The 23,272-nt window shown below is 38.9% G+C and overlaps 1 protein-coding gene across 1 annotated transcript in view; it reads right to left on the reverse strand.

Annotated features, from left to right (window-relative positions):
* Window positions 1-4,395: 4,395 nt before the first annotated feature.
* The window catches only part of RAB4A (RAB4A, member RAS oncogene family), a 40,059-nt gene continuing 21,182 nt past the window's right edge, over window positions 4,396-23,272 (reverse strand). Inside the window, exons 3-8 of the mRNA XM_056131907.1 lie at window positions 20,093-20,207; window positions 15,209-15,271; window positions 14,778-14,932; window positions 13,403-13,498; window positions 9,598-9,738; window positions 4,396-5,025 (exon numbers count right to left, since the gene is read on the reverse strand). Coding sequence (XP_055987882.1) covers window positions 9,623-9,738; window positions 13,403-13,498; window positions 14,778-14,932; window positions 15,209-15,271; window positions 20,093-20,207 — 545 coding nt within the window. The 3' untranslated portion in view covers window positions 4,396-5,025; window positions 9,598-9,622. The remainder of the gene's footprint in view (window positions 5,026-9,597; window positions 9,739-13,402; window positions 13,499-14,777; window positions 14,933-15,208; window positions 15,272-20,092; window positions 20,208-23,272) is intronic.

Genomic DNA, 23,272 nt, shown 5'->3' on the forward strand with positions numbered 1-23,272 from the left:
TCTGTGAGAATGTCTGTTTTTCCAAATATGAAAAATGCAAAATAGGAAAAAACATAAACCTTTTTTTTGCTTTGTAAGAGTATTTTTTAAGAAGTTCCCAAAGGTAAGGGGGGCGTTTCGCTCCGCCCTTCACGCCCTACCGAGGCCACCAGTTGCCCCCCACGAGCGGCTCTCCAGCACGGCCACGACTCCAGAACACAGAAACCAATTTCTTAACTATCTGACTTTCAGTAGAAATACTTCCAGGGTCAATAGGTAAAATAGCAGAAATTCAAAACCAACATTTAATTCTTGAACCCAGCTGTAGAAAGCAAATCACTTCACAATGCTTTTTCAGCATGTCTGATTTGGGGGGGGGGTAAACTCTAAATAATAGTGGTGAATCTTTTATTGAAACAATCTAATCAAAGCGGATAGAGTGTTAACTAGAATTCATCTGCCTCACAGGGACGGGGAGGGGTGGGGGGTGGGGTTTTATTGGGGTTCTTCATGGGAAAAAATAAGTATTGGTAAAGGGAAATGTGTTTGATATTTGCATGACTGAGACATAAACCTGAAAGCTTTGTAACCTTTCCCACAGTGATTCAATAAATAAATAAAATAAAATAAAAAAAAAAAAAAGAAGTTCCCAAAGGTATGGTGATGAGAAAAAGAAAGAAAAGTCTTGTCTGAGATGTACAGAAAATGACTGTTGGGTGCAATGACAGATTACTTGTATGTTTTCAAATACTATAGCATTAAAAAGGGGAATCAAGGAAGATTGGTAGCTGCTGTAGACAACTGCTGAAACCGCTGACACTGGCTCACAGTTATCATACTTGTGCATGTATAAAATCCTCTGTAATAAAAAAAGGGGAAACACTTTTTATTTTAAAAGAACAGTTCCTAACACTGATAGGATGGTCAATAACTTACCCAATTGAGTGTTCTCAGATTGCTCATTAATGAGGTTAATACAAGTGGCAACAATGAAGCAAAACCAGACAAACGTGGATTACATGAACACTGGTGAAAGATGAGGGAAAAAAAATATTATGCTGGCTCAAAACAACTCACATGTATTTTATAGTTAAATTGTTCCTTTCCCAAAAGGAAATGAAATGAATGACAATGAACCATGTATGTCACAGAATGAATTACAAATCATTTAAGTTCTCAGTTTAGCATCACATCATTCACTCAGCATGAATGTTGACTGGGTCTGGAGCGATAGCACAGCGGTAGGGCGTTTGCCTTGCACGCAGCCAACATGGCCGACCCGAGTTTGATTCCTCTGCCTCTCTCGGAGAGCCCAGCAAGCTACCAAGAGTATCCTTGCCCGCTCGGCAAAGCCTGGCAAGCTGCCCGTGACGTATTCGATATGCCAAACATAGTAACAAGTCTCACAATGTTTCTGGGCCCGCTCGAGCAAATCGATGAACAACGGGTGGACAGTGAGATAGTGAATGTTGACCTACTTGATGTTCTTAAAAGATTTCAAATCCATTACATGGGTCAAAAAAAAAAATCATTATGGATTCCCATATTATGATGTTTTCATTTTTACTTAAATGCTGAACTATACAAGAATAAATCGTAATCAAGTGTAAATGGAATTTGGAGTATTTTTCTAGGACGGTTAAAAAAATCATTTTCTAGAAATGCTGGACCCATAAATCAGGGCACCCAGAAAACAAGATGCATGAAATATATATATATATATATATATACATATATATATATATATATATGTCACTGGATATAATGAGAAACAGATGAAGATGCATTTTTTAAATCTTTGTTCCTGTTTCCTGGCACAGGGCTCCTAAAATCCTAGGAATTTTCTGTGTTTCTCTTATTAATACTCAATTAAATCAGTTTATAATAGTTATTTCAGGTTGAGGGTCCCACACTAGCTGTGGATAATTCCCAGAAAGATCAAAAGTTTAGAGGTTTTTCCCTTTGATTTTGGGAAAATATTTTCCATTTTATTTTGGTATATGGGCTGGAGCGATAGCAAAGTGGGTAGGGCGTTTGCCTTGCACACAGTGGACCGGGGCAACCCGGGTTCGATTCCTCCGTCCCTCTTGGAGAGCCTGGCAAGCTACTGAGAGTATATCGCCCGCACAACAAAGCCTGGCAAGCTACCCGTGACGTATTCTATATGCCAAACAGTAATAACAAGTCTCACAATGGAGACGTTACTGGGCCCGCTCGAGCAAATTGATGAATAAGGGGAGGACAGTGCTATAGTGCTATTTTGGTATATGAGTAACTCCTGATCTAGTATTTCAAGTGTGAATTACGTAAACACTTTGTAGACTGTGGTTAAAATAAGCAATGTACTGGCCCAAATGCCAGTCTTTTTATTGGGAAGATGGTTCAAAGGGCTGGAGCATAGGCTCTGCAAGTGAGGACCCTGGTTTGAGACCTGGCAGCGCTGTGGAGTGACCCCTATGCACTGACTCAGGAATAGATATCTGGTTTGCCTCAAAACAAAAAGAAAAGGTGAATATATTTGTTAAGAATTTCAGCCCAGGGCTGGAGTGATAGCACAGCAGGTAGGGTGTTTGCCTTGCACGCGGCTGACCCGGGTTCGATTCCCAGCATCCCATATGGTCCCCCGGGCACTGCTAGGGGTAATTCCTGAGTGCATGAGTCAGGAGTAACCCCTGTGCATTGTGGGGTATGACCCAAAAAGCAAAAAAAAAAAAAAAAAAAAGAATTTCAGCCCAACACTGCAAACTCTGGGGGAGGGTTGGGGGCCAAGTAGAGGAGAATAAACTCTGAAAACTGAACCAAAGTTTTGGTAAGTGAACACGTATTTGTCCTTGTTCTGGGAGGACATCACAACACCCTAAGCTCCCATGCTAGGAACTCTTCCAGATGTGTTGTGAAGGATTTTTTCATCTGCAGTTCCTCTGGATACTTCAACATTCTTTGTAATTGTTTCTACTAGTAGTTCTGCAAATAAAGCTGTTACTGTGAAAATGAAAAACCAGACTGATACTTCTGTTGAAAATGCAAGTGAGGAAAGAAAAGAGAGAGGGGAAAGAGAGAGGAGAGAAAGAGGGAAGCGGAGAGGAGAGATGATATATGGAGAACCCTTCACTGACAATACCAGATTGTCTCCCATCTTCGTTTTTCCTAAGGGCCTTTATTTAGGAACCACCATAGTTTGGTTCTGTAGCAACTTTTATTGGTCAAAGGATGTGGAATGATAGGTAGTATCTGTGTCGTAATGAACAGACTTATTTGTAAACCAACTTAACATTTGTCTTTTAAAAAAACTCTTGCTTTTGAATACACTGATGTATTAGAATGAACATTCTCTTGGCCCATGCAAAGATCTCATTCAAAAATGAGCGGCTTGCACAATCATTACAAATGAGACACTGAGTGAGATTCTTCCAACAAGGGCCATGATGCAGTTCAGTCTGGAAATTAGCTACACGTTGTATTTTTTCCCAAATAAATCAAGGCATTAAGAAGATCAAATGAAAAGATCTATAATAGATATACATTGGATACATACTGGCTTTTAAAATCTAAGTTCCCAGAGATTGTTGGCATCTTTGTTTTCTTTAACAAAAGCAGTAGGCAACTTCAAAGAAAATTAAAAAAAGGTAATAACATTGACCAGACTACAGCTACATAGTCACAGTGAAAGAATACATATAAGTTGAGTGTTGTTTCACTTTTCAGCCTTAAATATATTTCACCTTTAAACAAAAGTTCTAATATGTGCTTTACATTGACATTTAAAAATATTAGAACAAGTCTTTGTAATACATACTTCAATATACGTCATGTGAACTAAAAACAAGTCAACTTGATAACTTTAGTAAGGCATTTAAGTATTCAGCAAAAGCTATACAGAAATTTATTAAAGGTATCCCCTTAATATTAACTTGGTTCAGTGGGTTTCTTTAAAATGAACACAAAACAATACAAGACTTACAAAAGGGGCAGTGAATCTGTAAGACTGAAATCCAGAAAAAAAAGACATAAACACTGTGTTTCTTTTTTGCGGGGAGGCGGGGCATAGCCAGTGGTGTTAGGACATACATACTCTTCACTCTGTGATCACTACTGGAGGTGCTAGGGGGACCATATGTGGTCATATGTGGTGTCATGTATCTAACTAGGGTTGGTCACATGCTAGGCAAGTGCCCTATGCTGTACTATTGCTCTGGCCTAACAATGTGTTTCTAATAGGATAGACCAGCACATCAGCAACAGAAGAGCAACTCTATGTTACTGGGTTAAATGTATATACCAAGGGTAAGAAAACACTCAGTTGCCCAGACTGGTTAAATGTACTGTAATATTTGGTGCTGGATCACAGTAACTAAAAAAGAGCATGTACTGATTCTAAAGTGATCTGGCTTTAAAATTAAGAGTGTGGGACAAAGGACAGTTTGTGGAAAAACAACACTGTCCATTTTATTTTGGTATATGAGTAGCTACTGATCTAGTATTTCAAGCGTGATTCATGTAAACACCTTGTAGACTGTGGTTAAACATAATCAAATAAGCAATGTACTGGCCAAAATGCCAGTCTTTTAATATCAGGTCATGAATATAACTGACTGTGATGTAATAACTTGACAAGATCAAACACACCTCACAGTGAATAGATTTCACTTCATATGATTACAAAAAATAAAAGAACGCTTTTAGTGCAACATTCTATCATACCATACATTAGATACCATGCTCAGGGGACTACAGTATATACAATACATAGCCAGGGTTTCAACCGAAGGTGAAAGGGAAAATATGGAACAGAAAATGTTTACATACTTGTATTCATCTAATGGCATTGTTTGTTGATTCATATTTATTATATGGTTAGCTGTCACATATCTACTAGCTTGCATAACAACCCAGATTTTATATATATATATATATATGCGTATATATGTATATATATATTTTTTCTTTTTTGCACAAAGATCTACTTATGTATAAAGTAGAAAAAGATGGTGGTAAAAAACTTCAGATTCTTCAAGTTCCAGGTCTCAAATACCACTGTATGAACACCTAAAAAATATTAAGAACAATTAAAAATATCCATAATTATTAATTCAAAAGTCCTATGGAGAATTAGCAAATACTTACGATTTTTATTAAATGTACCTTTTCTATTAGATATTGCTGATGAGATTTAAAAGTTCACTATAGAATATGGAAAAAAGGAAGTTTAAAAAAAGTTAAGCTCTACATTTGCAGATTTCACATATGAGATTTTTATTTTAATAATAGGCACATTAACCTAAATTTCAATCAATCCAAGAAGATTTTTCATTGAAACAAAGGCACTAGAACCTGTCTTGATCACTTGATCTTTCTCACCAACTACATCTTTTCCTTCTTTGTGGAAAAAAAAAAAAGAACAGAAAAATTTCCTATGGCATTTAAACTCTTTCAAGCAAGACCTTTTTTTTTTTTTGCTTTTTGGGTCACACCCAGCGATGCTCAGGGGTTACTCCTGGCTCATGCACTCAGGAATTACTCCTGGTGGTGCTCCGGGGACCATATGGGATGCTGGATGCTGGGAATCGAACCTGGATCGGCCATGTTGGCTGCATGTAAGGCAAATGCCCTACCCGCTGTGCTATTGCTCCAGCCCCAAGACTTTTTTTTTAACTGGTGTATTCAATATGCCAAAAACAGTAACAACAAGTCTCACAATTTGTTGTGAGATGTTACCGGTGCTCGCTCGAGCAAATTGATGAACAATGGGAGGACAGTGCTACAGTGCTTTTAATTGGTAAGGTTAGGCTTAATTTACCATTTTACTATTTGTGCCATCAATTTTTGGTTTCCTTTTACTGTCTTCTTTTTGATTAAGTACTTGGACTGTGTTCATCCTATTTTAATTACTTTGTCAGTTATTAGACAAAATGATTATTATAGTGGTTGCTTTAGTTTTTTTTTTCTGATTAGGAATTTTTATATAGAGCTGTTTCAGGTTTGCAGCAAAATTTAGGAAAGCAGATATTTCTCATATGCCCTTAAACATGCAGAATCTTCCCCATAATTAATATATCCTTCATTAGAACTGATGTTACAACTATACTATCACATCAGTCACGTAAAATCCACTGCTCACGTTCTTGATGATGTGCTTTCTGTGAGTGTAAGTAAACAAACAATATGTACTTTATGATATTATATGAAGTATTTTCAATGCCCTAAATATATCATGCTCCATCCCTTCTATTCCCAATCTCAACTGTTGGTCTTTTTACTGTCACTGTCACTTGCCTTTTCCAGAATAGCGTTTGGTTAGAAATCATACAGCAAGTGTGTGGCCTTTTCACATTGGCTTTCTTCACTCAGTAATATGCTCGAAGGTTCCTTGATGTCTTTCTGAGACTTGATGGCTCATTTATTTCCAACACTAAATAACACAAAACTCACTAGATATACCACTGTTTATCTATGAACCCAACTATCCAAAGGCATTTCAGGAACATTTACATTTTAGCATTTATGAATAAACCAACTATAAAAATTCATGTGTAATGCCTTCAACTTTTGGTAAATACTAAGTAGTGAAGATGGTTGGAAGAACATCCTGGTAGTTTTGTAGTGGGATCTCAGTGCTGTTTTCTATTTTCTTGATGACATCAATATGCAGTATATTTTGGTATACATATTAATAGCACTTGTTTGTCTTTTCTAATGAGGTATTTTCTAGCAATGTTATTAAGTATGCCTACAAGGCAGAGTCTGGCAAGCTACCTGTGGCGTATTTGATATGCAAAAAGACAGTAACAATAACGGGTCTCATTCCCCTGACCCTGAAAGAGCCTCCAATATGGCAGCATTGGGAAAGATGAGAAAGGAGAGGCTGCTAAAATCTCAGGGCTGGGAGGAATGAAGACATTACTGGCACCCGCTCAAGTAAATTGATCAACAACGGGATGACAGTGACAGTGACAATGAGGTATCCAGATCTTTGGCTCATTTTAAATGGGTTTTTCTTGGTTTTAAGAATTCTTTGTATATTTTAGGGGTCAGAGAGGCAGTTTAATGGGCTGGAGCGCAAGCTCTGCATGAGGGAGACCTGGGTTTTATAGTCCTGGCATGACGTGGTCTCCCACGCACTGCCAAAAGTGAACCCTGGACACTGAATCTGGAGCAGCCATGGAACTCTGTCAAGGGTGACCCAAAAAAACAGTAACAAAAAAAATTGTGTATTTGGGCTGCAGTGTAGAGGGTATGGCGCTTGCCTGTCATGCAGCTGATCTGGGTTTGACTCCTCTGTACCTTATATGATCCCCAAGTCCTGCCAGAAATGACTCCTGAGTGCAGAACCCTGAGCACAGCTCAGACCCCAAAACCAAAAACCAAAAAACCCTACATATTTTGCAAAATAGGTCTTTGGAAGTATTTTATCCCTGCTATTATCTTATTTTCTCCTTCTCTTGACACTGTCTTCCACAAATATTTGTAATTTCCCTTTTCTTTGGGGGACAAGATGGGGGTAAGGGACTGGGCTACACCCAGAGATATTAAGCATGCGTTCCTGGCTCTAGGTTCAGGAATGAGCCCTGGCAGTGCTCAAGGGCTTAAGGGTGGTGAGTGGAATTTGAACTAGGATCAGTAACATTCAAGGCAGTTATAAACAGGGGCCGGAGTCATAGTACAGGCAGGTCTTGCATGCAGCTAAGACAAGTTCGATACCAAGCACCCCATATAGTCCCCTGAGCACTGCCTGCGTGCAGTCAGGAATAAGCCAGGAGCACCACCAGTTGTAGCCCCAAAAAGGACAGTTACATACACGCACACGCATAACTCTCATGCGATCTCTCTTATCCCAGAAGTTTGTAATTTTAATTAAGACCAGCTTATCAACTATTTATTTCGTGGATTCTAACTTTGATACTGTATCTAAAATTGTTATTGTCATACTCAGGATTATTCAGGTTTCCTATATTATTTTGCAGTTTTATAGTTTTGCATCTACTAGCGAACTAATTTTTAAGAAGGATATCAGGTCTTGTCAAGTTCATTTTGTATGCACTGTGGATGGTAAATTTTTCCATCACTGTTTGCTGAAGGCTATTTTTATTACATTGCATTGCCTTTGCTCCTTTGTCAAAGATGAACTGATTCTACTGATTCAATTTTGTCAATCAAATTGTCTATTCTTTCACCAATAGCAGACCGTTTCAATTGCTCTAGTTTCACAGTATTTTAAGGTCAGGTAGTGTCATTCTTCCAACTTTGTTATGAGGAAGATCTGATCACATCAGTAACATCAGTAACATCTGAACAACACTTTTTCCTTCTGCATTTGAACGTGGATTTTCTCTCCATTTATTTCACTCATCAGAATTTTATGGCTTTCCTTGTAGGTTTTATGTATGTTTTGATAATACTCAAATATGTCTTCTCTTTTGTATGCCAATATTTATGGTATTACATTTAATTTCAAATTGCATTTAATTTCCTGTTCAAGAAAAATGAATGGCCTTTTTGTGTATTAATTTTGAATCCTTCAGCCTAGCAACATAACTGTTTGTACAGGAGGATTTTGGTGTTTGAGAATTCCAAAATTCTTCTGGATTTTTTTTTTTACATAATTAATGTATCTACAGAGACAACTTAATTTTTTCCCTTTGCAACCTGCAAACATTTTATTTTCTCATCTTACTACATTCGTATGAAGCTGAAAAACAGTGGTAAAGAAATCTTTGCCTTCTATTCAGACTCAAAGGTAAGTTTCAAGTTTCTCATCATTAAATATGATGCCAAAGTAGGTTTTTAGTTGCTGTCGGTGGGGCCACTCATGGCAGTGCTGGTGAGGTAAGCAATGAAGGGAGCTGATCCCAAGGCCTCCCATAAGCTAGGTGTGTGCCCCACCACTTGAGCAGCAAGGTTTCTGAAGATATTTTTTTTTTCAGTTGAGGAAATCCCTCTCAATTTCTAGCTAACTGACAGCTTTTTAAAAGTTACCATCTATGGTTTTGAATTTTGTCATATGGCTTCACATTTTTCTTTAGTCTGTGAATATAACCAATTATATGATTTTGAGATGCTGTACACCTGATGAGCCTTGTACACCTGAATAAAATAAACACCACTTGGTAGAAGTACATAATTCTTTTTTTATGGGGGGAGGTGTTTGGGTCACACCCAGTAGTGCTCAGGTCTTACTCCTAGCTTTGTGCTCAAGGATCACTCCTTGGTGCTAGAGGACAATATGCTGGGCTGGGGATTGAACCCAGGTTAGTAGTGTGTAAGGAAGGCATGTACTTATCCTACTATAGTGGATAACCCAGTTCCCTGCATGCAGAGCTCAGCCCGACTGAACTACCTTCCCCAGTTGCTAAGTTTTTTTAGGACTCTCAATAATTTTTAAAGTTTATGATGTGATTTTATTCTAAATACAGTTAGGTAGTACACTCTAATTTGAAGATCCAGGGAAGAGCCAAAATATAACCCTTATTACTTTGAAAATGTCTTTTATTTATATAATCAATTTTTTTTCATAATATATATGCAAAAAGTATTTCTAGAGCCAAGCAGGTATGGACCTCAAGAGAAGTGAAGAGTCAAGGGTTAGGAGGGACAACAGATTGCTGAGCTGTGAGCACATACCGATACAGATTCTCGGGTGCTACTTCTAACAGCCACACTCCTGGGCACTCGGGGCCTGTGAGCGACGAGGTGACCGCAGCTGTCTCAATGCAGCATCTCCGTACTGAATACCTGAGCCCATTCTTTCTGGGTCGAGTTCACCTGAGGAGTAAACAAATACTCTTTTAAAAAAAGTATTTATGGTTTCTCTGATCCCCAACAAATATTAAGTAAAAAATATCAAGTACACAACACTGTATATATCCTACCATTTTGAACAAAGAGGATAAATCAATCTATCATCTATCTATCTATCTATCTATCTATCTATGCCTATATGTTTTCAGAGGCATAAAACTACTTTTGAAAAGATGCAAAAAGAACTAATAACAGACACCAAAAAGTCAAGAATGGTTAGGAGACACAAAAAGGCTGGTAATGAAAGTGAATTTCATTGTATTCGCTTTTGCAGTTTCTGAATTTGGATAAATGAACATATAGAGAGATACATTAATTTAAATTTCAAAGTTATGATTTGTTATAGAAGATAAAAACCCAACTATGACAAAATACCCTATACCTTTCATTTTGGTGAAATAAGTACTTCTATTTGTTATCAGTATGATTATAACTTACTATTACCCTGTCACTGTTCTCCCATTGTTCATCGATTTGCTTGAGCGGGCCCAGTAACGTCTCCATTTTTTTTGAGACTTGCTGTTACTGTGTTTGGCATATTGAATACATCACGGGTAGCTTGCCAGGCTCTGCCGTGCGGGCGAGATACTCTTAGTAGCTGGCCAGGCTCTCCGAGAGGGGCGGAGGAATCGAACTCGGGTCGGCCATGTTGGCCGCTTGCAAGGCAAACGCCCTACCTGCTGTGCTATCACTCTAGCCCAGCTATTACCCTGAAAGGAGGATTTTTATTTTTATTTTTTTGCTTTTCGGGTCACACCCGGCAATGACAGGGTTTACTCCTGGCTCTGCGCTTAGAAATTACCCCTGGCAGTGCTCAGGGGACCATATGGGATGCTGGGAATCGAACCCCGGTCAGCCACGTGCAAGGTAAACACCCTACCTGCTGTGCTATTGCTCCAGCCCTGAAAGGAGGAATTTGATCGTTTCTAATTCCAAATGTTTATGTTCTTTTAGCATGGAATTCAAAATGTATTATACACTGAACAGACGCGATACATTAAAGGTTAATTACCGCAGCATTTTTTCCCCTCTCTCTCTTTTTTTTTTTTTTTTGGCCACACCTGGCAGTGCTCTGGGCTTACTCCTGCCTTTGAGATCAGGGATTACTTTTGGAGCTCTCTGGAATAGCTTCTTGCTCCCTAGAGCAGCTTTTCTCAGTCCTGAATGTCTCAACCACATGACAGCCTTTAAAATGCTGGTGCTCAGGACATAATTCTGTCCAAATAACTCAGTCTCCCCAGAGGTGGAATCTGGGATCAAGTTTCTATTTGTCCCAGGTAACTAGTGAACAGTCAGGGGTAAGTCTCAGTTCCATCAGACCCTGCCATAATCTTAGTAATCTAATAACTTCAACCTTCTCTCTCTCTCACCCAGCATTGGCTTATGTTGTTCCTTCCCTGGATAACCCCCTCCTCTTCACCCAAGAGTGGTTCACTCTTCCTCGTATTTTGAAAGACTGCTTAGCTGTCATTCCTTTTTTCACTTATTGTATATTGGCCATACTATATTTTCATTTTCTTTTGATATTATTCAACATTTTTTTTCCAGGCCACACCTGGAAGTGCTCAAGGCCTACTCTCAGTCTGGTGCTCATGTATTATTCCTGGTGTTGCTTTGGGAACAACATGGTAACAAGTTCAGGTCTATTACATGCAAAGCACATGCTCCATCACTTTTAGCTATCTCCTTGGCACAAAGGCACTATTTTTTTTTTTTGAGAGGTAGTGGGTTGGGCTGTAGTATGACCCCTGGCAGTACTCAGGGGCATATGTGGTGCCACGGATTCCAACCAGGGTTGCAGCCAAGGTAGTCAGATATAAGGCCTTATCTCCTGCAATATTCCTCTGGTCCCCAAAGACAAGATTCTTGAAGGCATTACTTCATTTTTGACTCCAAGCATCTCACAAAGAATAAGCATTCCACTATTTGAATAAATTATTTAAAAGGTAAATTTAACTGGAGTGTATGCTTTGCACACAGAAGGCCCAAGTTCATTCCCTGGCACTGTATGGTCCCCTAAGCACCTCTGGGGAGTGATCCACAAACATCAATCTGGGAGCAGATTACACATACCTCTGCCACCACTTGGGTGTGGCCCCTCCCAACTAAACAAAAGGTAAATGTTCTCATATACTTTATTTTATTTATTTTTTAAATGAATCACCATGAAGTACAGTTGTAGACTTACAAACTTTCTTGCTTCTGTTTCAGTCATACGATGATTGAGTACCTATTCCTTCACCAGCGCCCATTCTCCACCACCAACATTCCCGGTGTCCCTCCCACCACCCCCACCACATCCCGCCCCCTGCCCCTGCCTCTGTAAGCACAAAAATCTGTAAATCTACAACTGTGCCTCAGAGTGTTTCACTAATAAAAATCTAAAAAAAAAAAAATACAAAAAGGTAAAGGCCTAAAAAAGGTATAAAAAATATATTCAATTAATATTTAGTCAATAATTATTCATTTTGCAATGCAGGGTATTAACCTGGGGCCTCACACGTAAGGTGAGCTGGTAATGGGCGCTGGTGAAGGGATGCCCTACTGCTGAACTACATCACTGGCCCCAAACTTTGAACTCCAGTAAATGACAATTATATAGCATTTTGTCAGCTGCCAAAATTAGAGTAATTAAATTTTGGGGGGGGGGGGGCACACCCAGTGGTGTTCAGGGGTTACTCCTTGCTTTACACTCAGGAATTACTCCTGGCGGTGTTCCAGGGGACCATATGGATGCTGGGGATTGAACTGGGTTGGTTGCATGTCAGGTAGGCAAGTGCCATACCCGCTCCAGCCCCTTAAATGTATTTTGAGAAGTAGACAACTATGATGTTCCTTCAGCTGCTGACCAACTGACTCATGTCACTGTCACTGTCCTCCTGTTGTTCATCGATTTGCTCAAGTGGGCCCAGTAACGTCTCCATCGTGAGACTTGTTGTTACTGTGTTTGGCATATTGAATATGTCACACGTAGCTTGCCAGGCTTTGCCTGAGACTTTGCCATGCAGGCGAGATACTCTCAGTAGCTTGCCGGGCTCTCTGAGAGGGGCGGAGGAATTGAACCCGGCTCGGCCGGGCCGGCTGCGCGCAAGGCAAACGCCCTACCGCTGTGCTATCACTCCAGCCCTTTTGGCTAAGATCAAGTGTAGTGTGTATTTTGAGATAATAACTGATATAACAAATACTATGATGAGAAACAGTACTACTCAAGCAAGCTCAATTAGCTTCAGAAATAAATTCTCCATGCTGTCCAATCTGCAAGTCATATATCTGGAATTCCCTTACCATCACAAAGTTATCACTGGCTATGACACAAAACCACTGGCCCAGCAAAGTTAACTGGCTGTTATAGAGAGTGGATGAAAGTCTAAATACAGCTGTAGCTCTAAAAGCAAATGTGACCTGAAACCTTGCTTGCCCATCTCTTTTCATCAGTAGGACAAGGAGTACAAAAGAGTAGGAGCGTTCACCCTAGTCATGTGGACACAACCTCCAAATACATAAATGGAAATTTTAGGTTTGCAGAAGAGATGATTCTTTGACCAAATCACTCTGAAAATATGAAGAAGACATATTATTGAGCTAGCAAGTAAAATATTTCAAAGAAAAGTTAATGAGAGCCTTTTACCTGATTCAATTTTGTTAAGTATTTTTCTTGCACACTGTACAAAGGCTTCTTCTACATTCTCCCCTGTTAGTGCACTTGTTTCCAAAAACATCAGCTCTAAAATTGACATCAAACAAAATATGAAGCCATATTTAGAAGATCATCATAATTACTCAGCTACTAACAGCCTGTGCAGTATTCTCTTAGAAAATCAACAACATAGATTTTTCACGTGAAGCCACATGTAATTTCAAACAAAATCAATATGACTCAAAGCCCCAGGTTCATTCCAGGATCAGGAATCTTTTCTGCTTTGGGTTTGGTGGTGGCAGATAGAGTGAATCCAGTGCCTCTCAGGTGAGGCATATTCTCTACCTGAGTCATATTCCCTGAATTTTAAAAAATGTGTACAAGAATTCTAATCTTTTCTGAAAAGGAACTACAATTTTATGCTGGTACATCAGTTCACTGAAGGACATATGCTTCATAAGAAAGTGGGCTGGCTGGAACAAACCAATTATCAGTGTAGATTTAAGTAGCAATTTCCTTGTCCTAATAATATTTGTGCCGCTACAAAAATAAATGTTTGCATTTGGGGAAGAATATTGCAATTTGTCATTCTAGTCCTGAAGATGTCTTATCTGACTTACTATCTTTTATCACTGAATTGCTTATTAATCCCAGCAGAAAAGCCCGTGCTTGCTCTCTGAAGCAAACCATAATCTCCCCAGCTTCCTTATATCCATTTCATTTCAATGAAATCTAAATTCCTTTAGAACTTTGAATTCTAAGTTTCCATATTTCTAGTTAGTTTTCCTATAAAGTCATAAAGTCCTATAATGACATATTTCACTCATTTTCTTAGCAGAAAATCAGCCAATCTGTAAGAATATAATTTGGTTATATAATTAAAACTAGTTATTAGATATTCTAGTTCTTGAAGTTCTGAGAAAATTAAAGTACTTCAATTCCCTTTTGATCTACATTTAATATTTGACCAAATTAGCTTTAAACTGTATTAAAAACCAACTTAGCTTTTAACTTTATTAAAAGAGATGACATCATCTTACTAGTGCCTTTAAAAAACTTATAAAATTCACTTAAACAAAGAATTGCATATTCAAAGATCCCAAATCTCAGGCTAGAAGATTTACAGTACATTTGTAAAATGGGTTTTATTACTATATCGACTTTCATAGAGGTAGATTATAGTGAAAATATAGTAGATAAGTCTATTTTATAATAGACTTTTAATAAGATAATTCATTCTATCATAACAATAGGAACTTTCACATTTTCTGAATAAGGTTTGATCTTAAAACTTTGGTAAAAATCCCAAACAATGTTATTAATTTTCTATTAGTTAAAAAGCAGAAATAGGAATAAAGTAACTTGCCATTTTCTTGAGCAAATCTGGAGGCCTCGAGGAAAGTAACTTCACGATCAGCATCCAGATCCTTCTTGTTCCCACAGAGGATGATCACGATATTCTGACTTGCTAGCATTCTGGCATCTGTTAACCAATTAGTAAGCGCATTGTAGGTTTCTCGGCTGTGTAATAAGATTGTGAGAATAATACATGTATTTTATAAAACTAGCAACTCTTTCCAGTCATTCAAACTACTCACAGCTTTTATATTCTTTTGTTCCTGCGGTAGTTTCAGTAGGGCGGTACTAGAGATTGATTCTAGGGCTGCATCTGTAAGCCCTTACAGTGCTTTTAAACATGTCAAAGTTATGTCAACAGCCTTTAATTAGGCACCTTAGACAACCTGAAGGCCCCAAGTTTACACCATAATGTTTGTTTCAAGATGGAGTATTCATTACCTGGTGATGTCGTAGACCAGGAGAGCTCCTGCTGCACCCCGGTAGTAACTTCTTGTCACAGACCTGAAAGAATTAAGACTTCTTTTATTTTCAACCCAGAGAGGCATCATCTCCCTAAACAAAATCACCTGTTTTTGCTTAGGTAATGCAGACATAGACAGTGTTTTAAAAGAGGTATGAATAAGGCATCTAAGTCTATGTATGAATGAGTTTTTTGGATGTTATGTCACAGAAATGACTTCGGGGGCAGGGGCTGGGGACAAGAATGATATTCTGTAGAAGGTGGATGAAATTCTTTCATGAACCATGAAGTATGCCTGAGAATTTAACAGTGGTGTGAGGTGTCTAAGGGAGAAAAGGAGTCATGACAGACTTTTGGTGGGTACTAGGTGCTCTGCAATCCTATCCCACTTTCTCTAGAGGTCTACACCTTCTCCACTCCTGCACAGCTGCCCACTACTTCTTGAAGGGAAAAGGGAAGTCAGTCCTTGGATGAGAGCACTGGCATCTTCCAACCACGAACCATAAGCAATATTGCTCCATCCTTACCTTCTTCTACCACCCCCTCTCCCCTCCATTACAGAATCAGAAACCTTGCTTTACCTATCTCCAGTGAGCACAGCATATATCTCATCTGCTCTCATTCTTGTGGATGTCCCCCCTTCAGTATTCTCTTTCTCTCCTGCAGGATCAACGTCTCCTTTGTTTTTTCGGTTTTTTTTTTCTTTTTGGGTCACACCCGGCGATGCATAGGGGTTACTCCTGGCTCTGCACTCGGGAATTACCCTGGGCAGTGCTCAGGGAACCATATGGGATGCTGGGAATCGAAGCCAGGTTGGCCGTGTGCAAGGCAAACGCGCTACCCGCTGTGCTGTTGCGCTAGCCCCTAACCTCTCCTTTGGTTAGATTTTTTTTTTCCTGTTAACAAAATAAAATTTGCCCTGGCACCTTCCATCTTAAAACAGAAGAACAAAATATGCTAGAAAATCCTTACACATGCTCCTTTTTGATCCAAATCCAAGAGTTGTTTTTATAGGTCACCTCCTTTCATTTCTAATACTCCACTTAAATATTCTGTGGAGCTTAAACAAACTCCTCGTATTTCTCTTTCCTCACCCCACACCTACTTTGCCACTCCTTGAAGTCTTTCCTCTTGGGCTTCTGAAGCCCCACTCCCATTACCTCACCCTAGCTTCTTTCTCTCTCACTAGTTGCTTTTTCAATTCTGGATATTCTCTGGGATCTTCCGAAACTACTCGAAGTTAATGTCAAACTACACAGGTTCTGAGACAGTAAATCACAAATGGGATGCTGCACCATCCTCAATTCTACTCAAAAGACTTGGGTAGAAGTCATAAGGCATGCTTATGACCTCTCCCTAAGATCCAAAATTTGCTGGAACAATTCACAGAACTCAGGGGTGTGTGCTGGCTTTTATTGTGGTTGCTGTTGTTTTGGTTGTAGCTGTATACAACTATCTGCTCTTGACTGATTGTGATGCATGGATTAGAGTGGTAAGGATGAAAATGGAAAGATGTACATAATATAGGTTATCTTTCTTAGTGACACCTGGCTAGAACAATTATTGGTCAACATATGGAGAGAGAATGATGGTACTGACTTTCCCCCCAACCAGGATGGACCCAGAAGGTAGGAATCAAAGACCTATGAATGTTTACTTTGACATGTTCACTTTGTAGTCACATGAACACACTGGGGCACCAACTGTATCCTACAGAAGTAGACGAGCTGAATAATAAATCAGTCACATAGATGCTAACAGAAAAATTGCTCTTCATCACTTATCACCAGAAGAATGCAAATCAAAACAATGAGCTACTACCAACATTTTTTTGGGGGTGGGACTTAACAGAGAATAGCCCACCTGCACTCAGGGGACCATGCAATAATAGGGATCAAACCCAGAACTTCCATATATAAAGCATGCACTCTAACCTTTTATTTTCTGTGGCACCAAAAAAAATTTTGCTTTTATTAACTGAACGCAACTCCTGGTCTTATTTCTGCATATATTGTAGTTTTAGTGTTTGTTCTAGTCCTTGAAAGATTCCTTTGTGTGTTTGATGATGGACCAAAGACAGGGTTTCAACTGTGGAGCCACATCCCTGGCCTGCCCACTTAATGATCTTTCTTTTTAGAAACTTTCTTCAGATGTCTGGTGATCTTTGGTTCATCATCACTTATACTGAAGAAAATGAATGAAAAAAAATCTAAAAGAGGACCTTTTTTTTTTAATTTTTAAAAAAATTTTTTATTAGTGAAACACCATGAGGTACAGTTAAAGACTTAAAATTTTTGTGCTTGGGTTTCAGTTATACAATGATCAAGTACCCATCCCTCCACCAGTGCCCATCCTCTACCACCACGGGTCCCATCATCCCTCCCACTCCCCATCCCCCCCATCCCATCCTGCCTCTGTGGTAGGGCATTCCCCCTTGTTCTCTCTCTCTCCTTTTGGGTCCTGTGTTTTGCAAGAGAGGCATTGAGTGGCAATCATGTTTGGTCTATAGTCTACTTTCAGCATGCTTCTCCCACCCTGGGAGGATCCTCACGACACCCTTTATTTAGTGCTCTCTTCTCTATCTGAGCTTCCTTTTCCCTTAGCACGTGTGGCTGGCCTCCAAGTCATGGAGCAAAATTCCTGGTACTAATCTCAGCCACTCCTGGGTGTTAGTCTCCCATATTGTTGCTTTATGTTCCCCAGATGAATGCAATATTTCTGTGTCTGTCTCGCTCTTTCTGATTCATTTTGCTTAACATGATACTTTCCATGTAGTACCACTTGTATGTAAATTTCCTGACTTCATCTTTTCTAACAGCTACATAGTACTCCATTGTGTAAATGTACCAAAGTTTCTTTAACCAGTCCTCTGTTCTCGGGCAGACTTAGAAACTTTCAGTGATTATGTTTCAGTCATACAATGATTGATTACCCATCCCTCTACCAGTGCCCATTCTCCACCACCAATGTTCCCAGTATCCCTCCTGCCCCCTCCCACCTCCCCCAACTCTGTGTCAGGCACATTCCCTTTCACTGTCTCTCTCTCCTTCTGGGTGTTATGGTTTGCAATACGAGTACTAAGCGGCCATCATGTTTGGTCCATAGTCTACTTTCAGCACTCATCTCCCATCCTGAGTGAGCCCTAAAAGAGGACCTTTAGGCTAAAGACTTGGCACAGCAGAAATTGGGATTTTTTTTTATAGAGAAGAATTGCTCCCTCTATCTTGGACAAACAAACTTTACAGCCAGCAACTAAGGAAGGGGTGGCAGAAGAAGATTAGGATCCACAGACTGTCAGTGGACTTCCCTTTTGTCAGGCTTTACTTCATCCCTGCTCTTCTCTGTGCTTGGGTGGGCTTGGGTTCAGGTCCTATTTTGACTCAGATGTCTTAGGTGTTTTTTGGGTATGCATATTTAAAAACACTTTCTTCCCTTCTGAAAAATGTGATTACTTACAAATCCCCATCTTTTCTGGGGTACAATAGAAAGAAAGAACTTCCCGTCCAAGTTGTAGCCTTTTGGCTTTACCCCAACTATTATGCGATCTTTAACATTTAAAATTTCTTCATCATAACTGTGTACAGTTTTTCACTGTTAGTGCTATTTTAATTATTTTATATTCAAATCTGTAGTATTTTGGAGAAGAAAAAAAACCTAAATCCACCAGATTTAATCAGTACTTTTAGAAAAAGATGACAAAAATAGGTATGACAATTTTTTTTTTGTTTAATTTTTGGTTTTGGGTCCATACTTGTTAATGCTTAAGGTTACTCCTGGCTCTGCACTCAGAAATCACTCCTGGTGAGCTCGGGGGTCCACACTGGATATGAACAATGGGACCTGGGTTAGCTGCATGCAAAGCAAACACCCTACTTGCAGTACTACCTCTCTGAATCCCAACAACATTTTCGAAGAAAACAATTATTGAATACTTAAAGGATAAGAGACCTAACTTTAAATGAAATGCTTGCAATGGGAATGAGTCAGTTTTATTTAACTTAGTCACTGTCACTGTCCTCCCATTGTTCATCGATTTTTGCTCAAGCGGGTCCAATAACATTGTGAGACTTGTTATTGTATTTGGCATATCGAATACATCACGGGGAGCTTGCCAGGCTTTGCCATGCTGGTGAGATACTCTCGGTAGCTTGCTGGGCTCTCTGAGAGGGGCGGCGGAACCAAACTCGGGTTGGCCATGTTAGCTGCGTGTAAGGCAAATGCCCTACCTGCTGTGCTATTGCTCCACTGAAACTATTTGTTCTGTTTTGACTTTGTACATGTATATTGTTCTTACAAAATAAAAGTGAAATACAAAGAAAAATATTAATTCAATTTAAAAAATATTTTTTCATACTGGGTCAAAAGTATTTTTTCCCACATTGGATCACAACCTGAGTTGCTTGGGCTACTTCAAGCAAAGAATGCACTCCAACCCTGAGTCATCTGCTCAGACCTAGGACATGAATTTTTGCCCCAATATCTACTGTACAACAAAAAAAGCCATATCCTCCTAGAAAGACCTACAAGTCCCAAAGAACAAGTTAACCTCTACATTAGAGTGCTTTCACTTGAGGTACCCTCTACCTTTTTTTTGGTATCACACACAGAGGTGAGGTGCTAGAGACTTAACCCAAAGCTCCAGCATTCAAAACATACACTCTCCTACTAAGCCATCTCCCCAGGCCCCTCAAAAGGGATCCTTATTTTAGTGAATCAGTATTACATAAGAAAAAGTGCCATTTAGTTTATTTTAAAGCTTCCAGAGTTAATATGGTTCAGTAGTGGTGTCTAAGTATGTTAAGTGACGTAATTATTTTAAATCCAATTTTCAAATACTTCTGTTAACTTAGAGAAAGACCTACCTGAATCGTTCTTGGCCTGCTGTATCCCATATCTGTAACTTTACATATTTACCACCAACATTTATTATCTTTGAGCCAAATTCCACTCCTATTGTATGATTTGAGTCATCTTTGACTGAAAAAGGAAAAGATGAAATTATTTCATTTTACGAGGAAACAGGTTTACATATCTAAACAATACTAAAATCAAAGTTCATTTAAAATGTAATAGATTCTGGTCATTTACTTCTCCAATAGCTGGTAAGAAGCATTCACTGTTTTTTTTTGTTTATTTCTTTACATTATATTTGGCTATAAGTGGTAATTTTTTGGGCTACTCTAGCATAGTGTTTGAAGGGTCATCCTTTGCAATGTCAGGGGAACATGCAGTGCCAGGGATCAAAGCTGCCAGGAGTCCTGCATGCAGAGCACTTAACCTATTCCTTTAAGTCATCTCTCTGACCTAGCACTCACTGTTTCAAATAGAATGCATGGATTTCTACCCTCAAAGAGACAAATTTCCCAAACTCCTGAAATCAACCACACATTTTAAAGCTGACGCTTATGTATGGTCACTCCATAGTCAAAACCAAACCCACTGTCCACTTTAGGGTTATCACAAATAATAAATACATTGGGTACCATCTCCACTGATTTACTTCTCATGACAGACATGTATCTCTGTCAATGATGGAAGGATGATCATTTCAATCCTTCGTTTGAATAAATATTCTTGAGACATAAAAGAGAAGGGAAAGAAAAGTACTATAGCCTCCAAATGGATGCCAAAGACTAAGAAAAAAGATCACTGTCTGCACTGTAGCACTGTCCTCCCGTTGTTCACTGATTTGCTCGAGCAGGCACCAGTAATGTCTCACAACATATTGTAAGACTTGTTGTTACTGTTTTTGGCATATTGAATATGTCATGGGTAGCTTGCCAGGCTTTGCTGTGCAGGCGAGATACTCTCAGTAGCTTGCCAGGCAAAATACTTATAAAATCTATATGTTACAAATGTATAAGTTATATATAAACAATATATATTATAGTCAACTGAATTTCATGAATTTTAAATATTATGTAGCAATGATTTGCAATATATGTGCTACAGAAAGCAACACAATCTCTTTCAATGGGCATGGAGGCAGGTAAAATAAGCCATCTGCTGGAAAACATTAGTAAAAGAACATTACTGTGATGATGAAATAATAAGCTAAAATCAAATATCAGGGATATATGGTCCACTGGCTATTTTTTATAAGCATGGGATAAAATGTAGTCAAACCAGAAATCATGACATTAGAAAATGGTTCTGTTTCCTGGAAAAGAGAGAGAGAGAGAGAGAGAGAGAGAGAGTGAGTGTGTGTGTGTGTGTGTGTGTGTGCGCGCACGTGCGTGTATGGGGTGGGGTGAGTAAGCAGGTTACTACTAACTGCATAGCCTGTCTCATGCCTAGACAATGAAGAATCAGTAAGCACATCTTGCTAGAATTAAGCACCAGGCCAACGTCAGAGTAGAAGCCTTTATAGGTGACAACCACGGGTAAGGGAATCATGATCATGATGTGGCCACAAGAGAAATAAAGCAAAGCCTTTCCCATGATGATTGCAGCAGACTAATCGAACATGCATGGCAATCTCCACAATGAGGAGATTTGTGAAGAAATCTGACATCCCAGTGAATAAATGAACAGTTAAATAAGAACTGGTTCTATAACTAACTCATGCTTGGTCTGTTCACGAAACAAGAGGTTCCACCAAATTCTTGGCTTATGAAAACAAAAGTAGCAGAATATATTTTTCCATTTAAAAATTTTTAATAACTGTGATTTACAAAGTTAACAATGGTTGAATTTTAGAACATTATAGGCATATAATGTTCTAGCACCAATCCCATCCCAGTGTCAACTTCCCTCCATCAGTGTCCCCATGCTCCCTCCTGATCCCCCAGCCTGCCACCTTGATAGGCACATTATACAGCTTGGGGCGTGTAGTTTAGATATCGTGTTTTCAGTGTTGCTAAGTCTGTGCATAGGGTATATAGCTCTCTGAACATGAACTCCCACTTCAGTGGTATGACTGAATTCCCTGACCCCCTGTCCCCCATAACTTCCCTCTCTCATCTTCCTTCCTCCCAACCCTCCCCATTGATTTTTTACTTCTCCTCCCTGTAATTTGGGGCAAAAGGTGATCTAGACATCCCCTTTACTACATTATATTTTCTTGTTCAGTTATTCTATATACTCTGATAAGTAAGAACATCCTGTGTTTGTCTTTCTTCTGGCTTACTTCACTCAATATATCTACTAGTTCCATCCAGGTTGTAGCAAACTGCATGATTTCTCCATTCCTGGAAGCTGCAAAGTATTATAAAAAATACATATATATGTATGTATATATGTATAACGCCTTCATAATCTATTCATCTGCTGTTAAGACAACTAGGTTGATTCCACATCTTACTTACTGTACTAAGTGCTACAATAATGGTGTGCATGCGTGTTCTCAGTATTTTTAATATGTCCCAGATATCTTATTGTTGTCTTGATTTGGATTTCCCTAATGATAAGTGATGATGAGCATTTTCTCATGTCTCTATTGGTTACCCACCTGTCTTCCACCAGAAACGTATGTTCATTTCCTCTGTTCATTTTTTGATAGGATTTTTGTTGTTGATCTTTTATAAGTACTTTATATATCCTGGATATCAACCCTTTATCTGATGTGATGAACTGCAAATATTTTTTCCCCATTCAATTAGGTGTCTTTTAGTTTAAGCCAGTGTTTTTGTTTTTGTTATTTTTTGCAGAAACTCTTAATTTGATGTAATTCCATTTGCTTATTTTTTATTCTATCGCCTTTGCCAATGGCATGACGTCACTGAAAATGCCCTTGATACCCAAATCTTGGGCCAGTCAGCCTACATTTCCCTTAATGTACTTTATAGTTTACAGTCAGATCTCAGGGTCTTTGACCCACTTCCATATGAGATATGGATCCAGTTTTAACTTTTTAAACATGGTTACTCAGTTTTCCCAGCCCCATTTGCTAAAGAGGCTAGCTATTCCATTTCATGTTTTTATGTTTTCTTTGTTAAAAACTAACTATTCATAAATATGAAGTTCTGTCCTTGGATATTCAATTTACATTTTGCAATTTTATTCTTCTTCAAAGTTCTTTACCAAGACATTCTATGATGTTT

Source organism: Sorex fumeus, unplaced genomic scaffold (assembly GCF_029834395.1).
Source record: "Sorex fumeus unplaced genomic scaffold, SorFum_2.1 ptg000007l, whole genome shotgun sequence".
NCBI lineage: Eukaryota > Metazoa > Chordata > Mammalia > Eulipotyphla > Soricidae > Sorex > Sorex fumeus.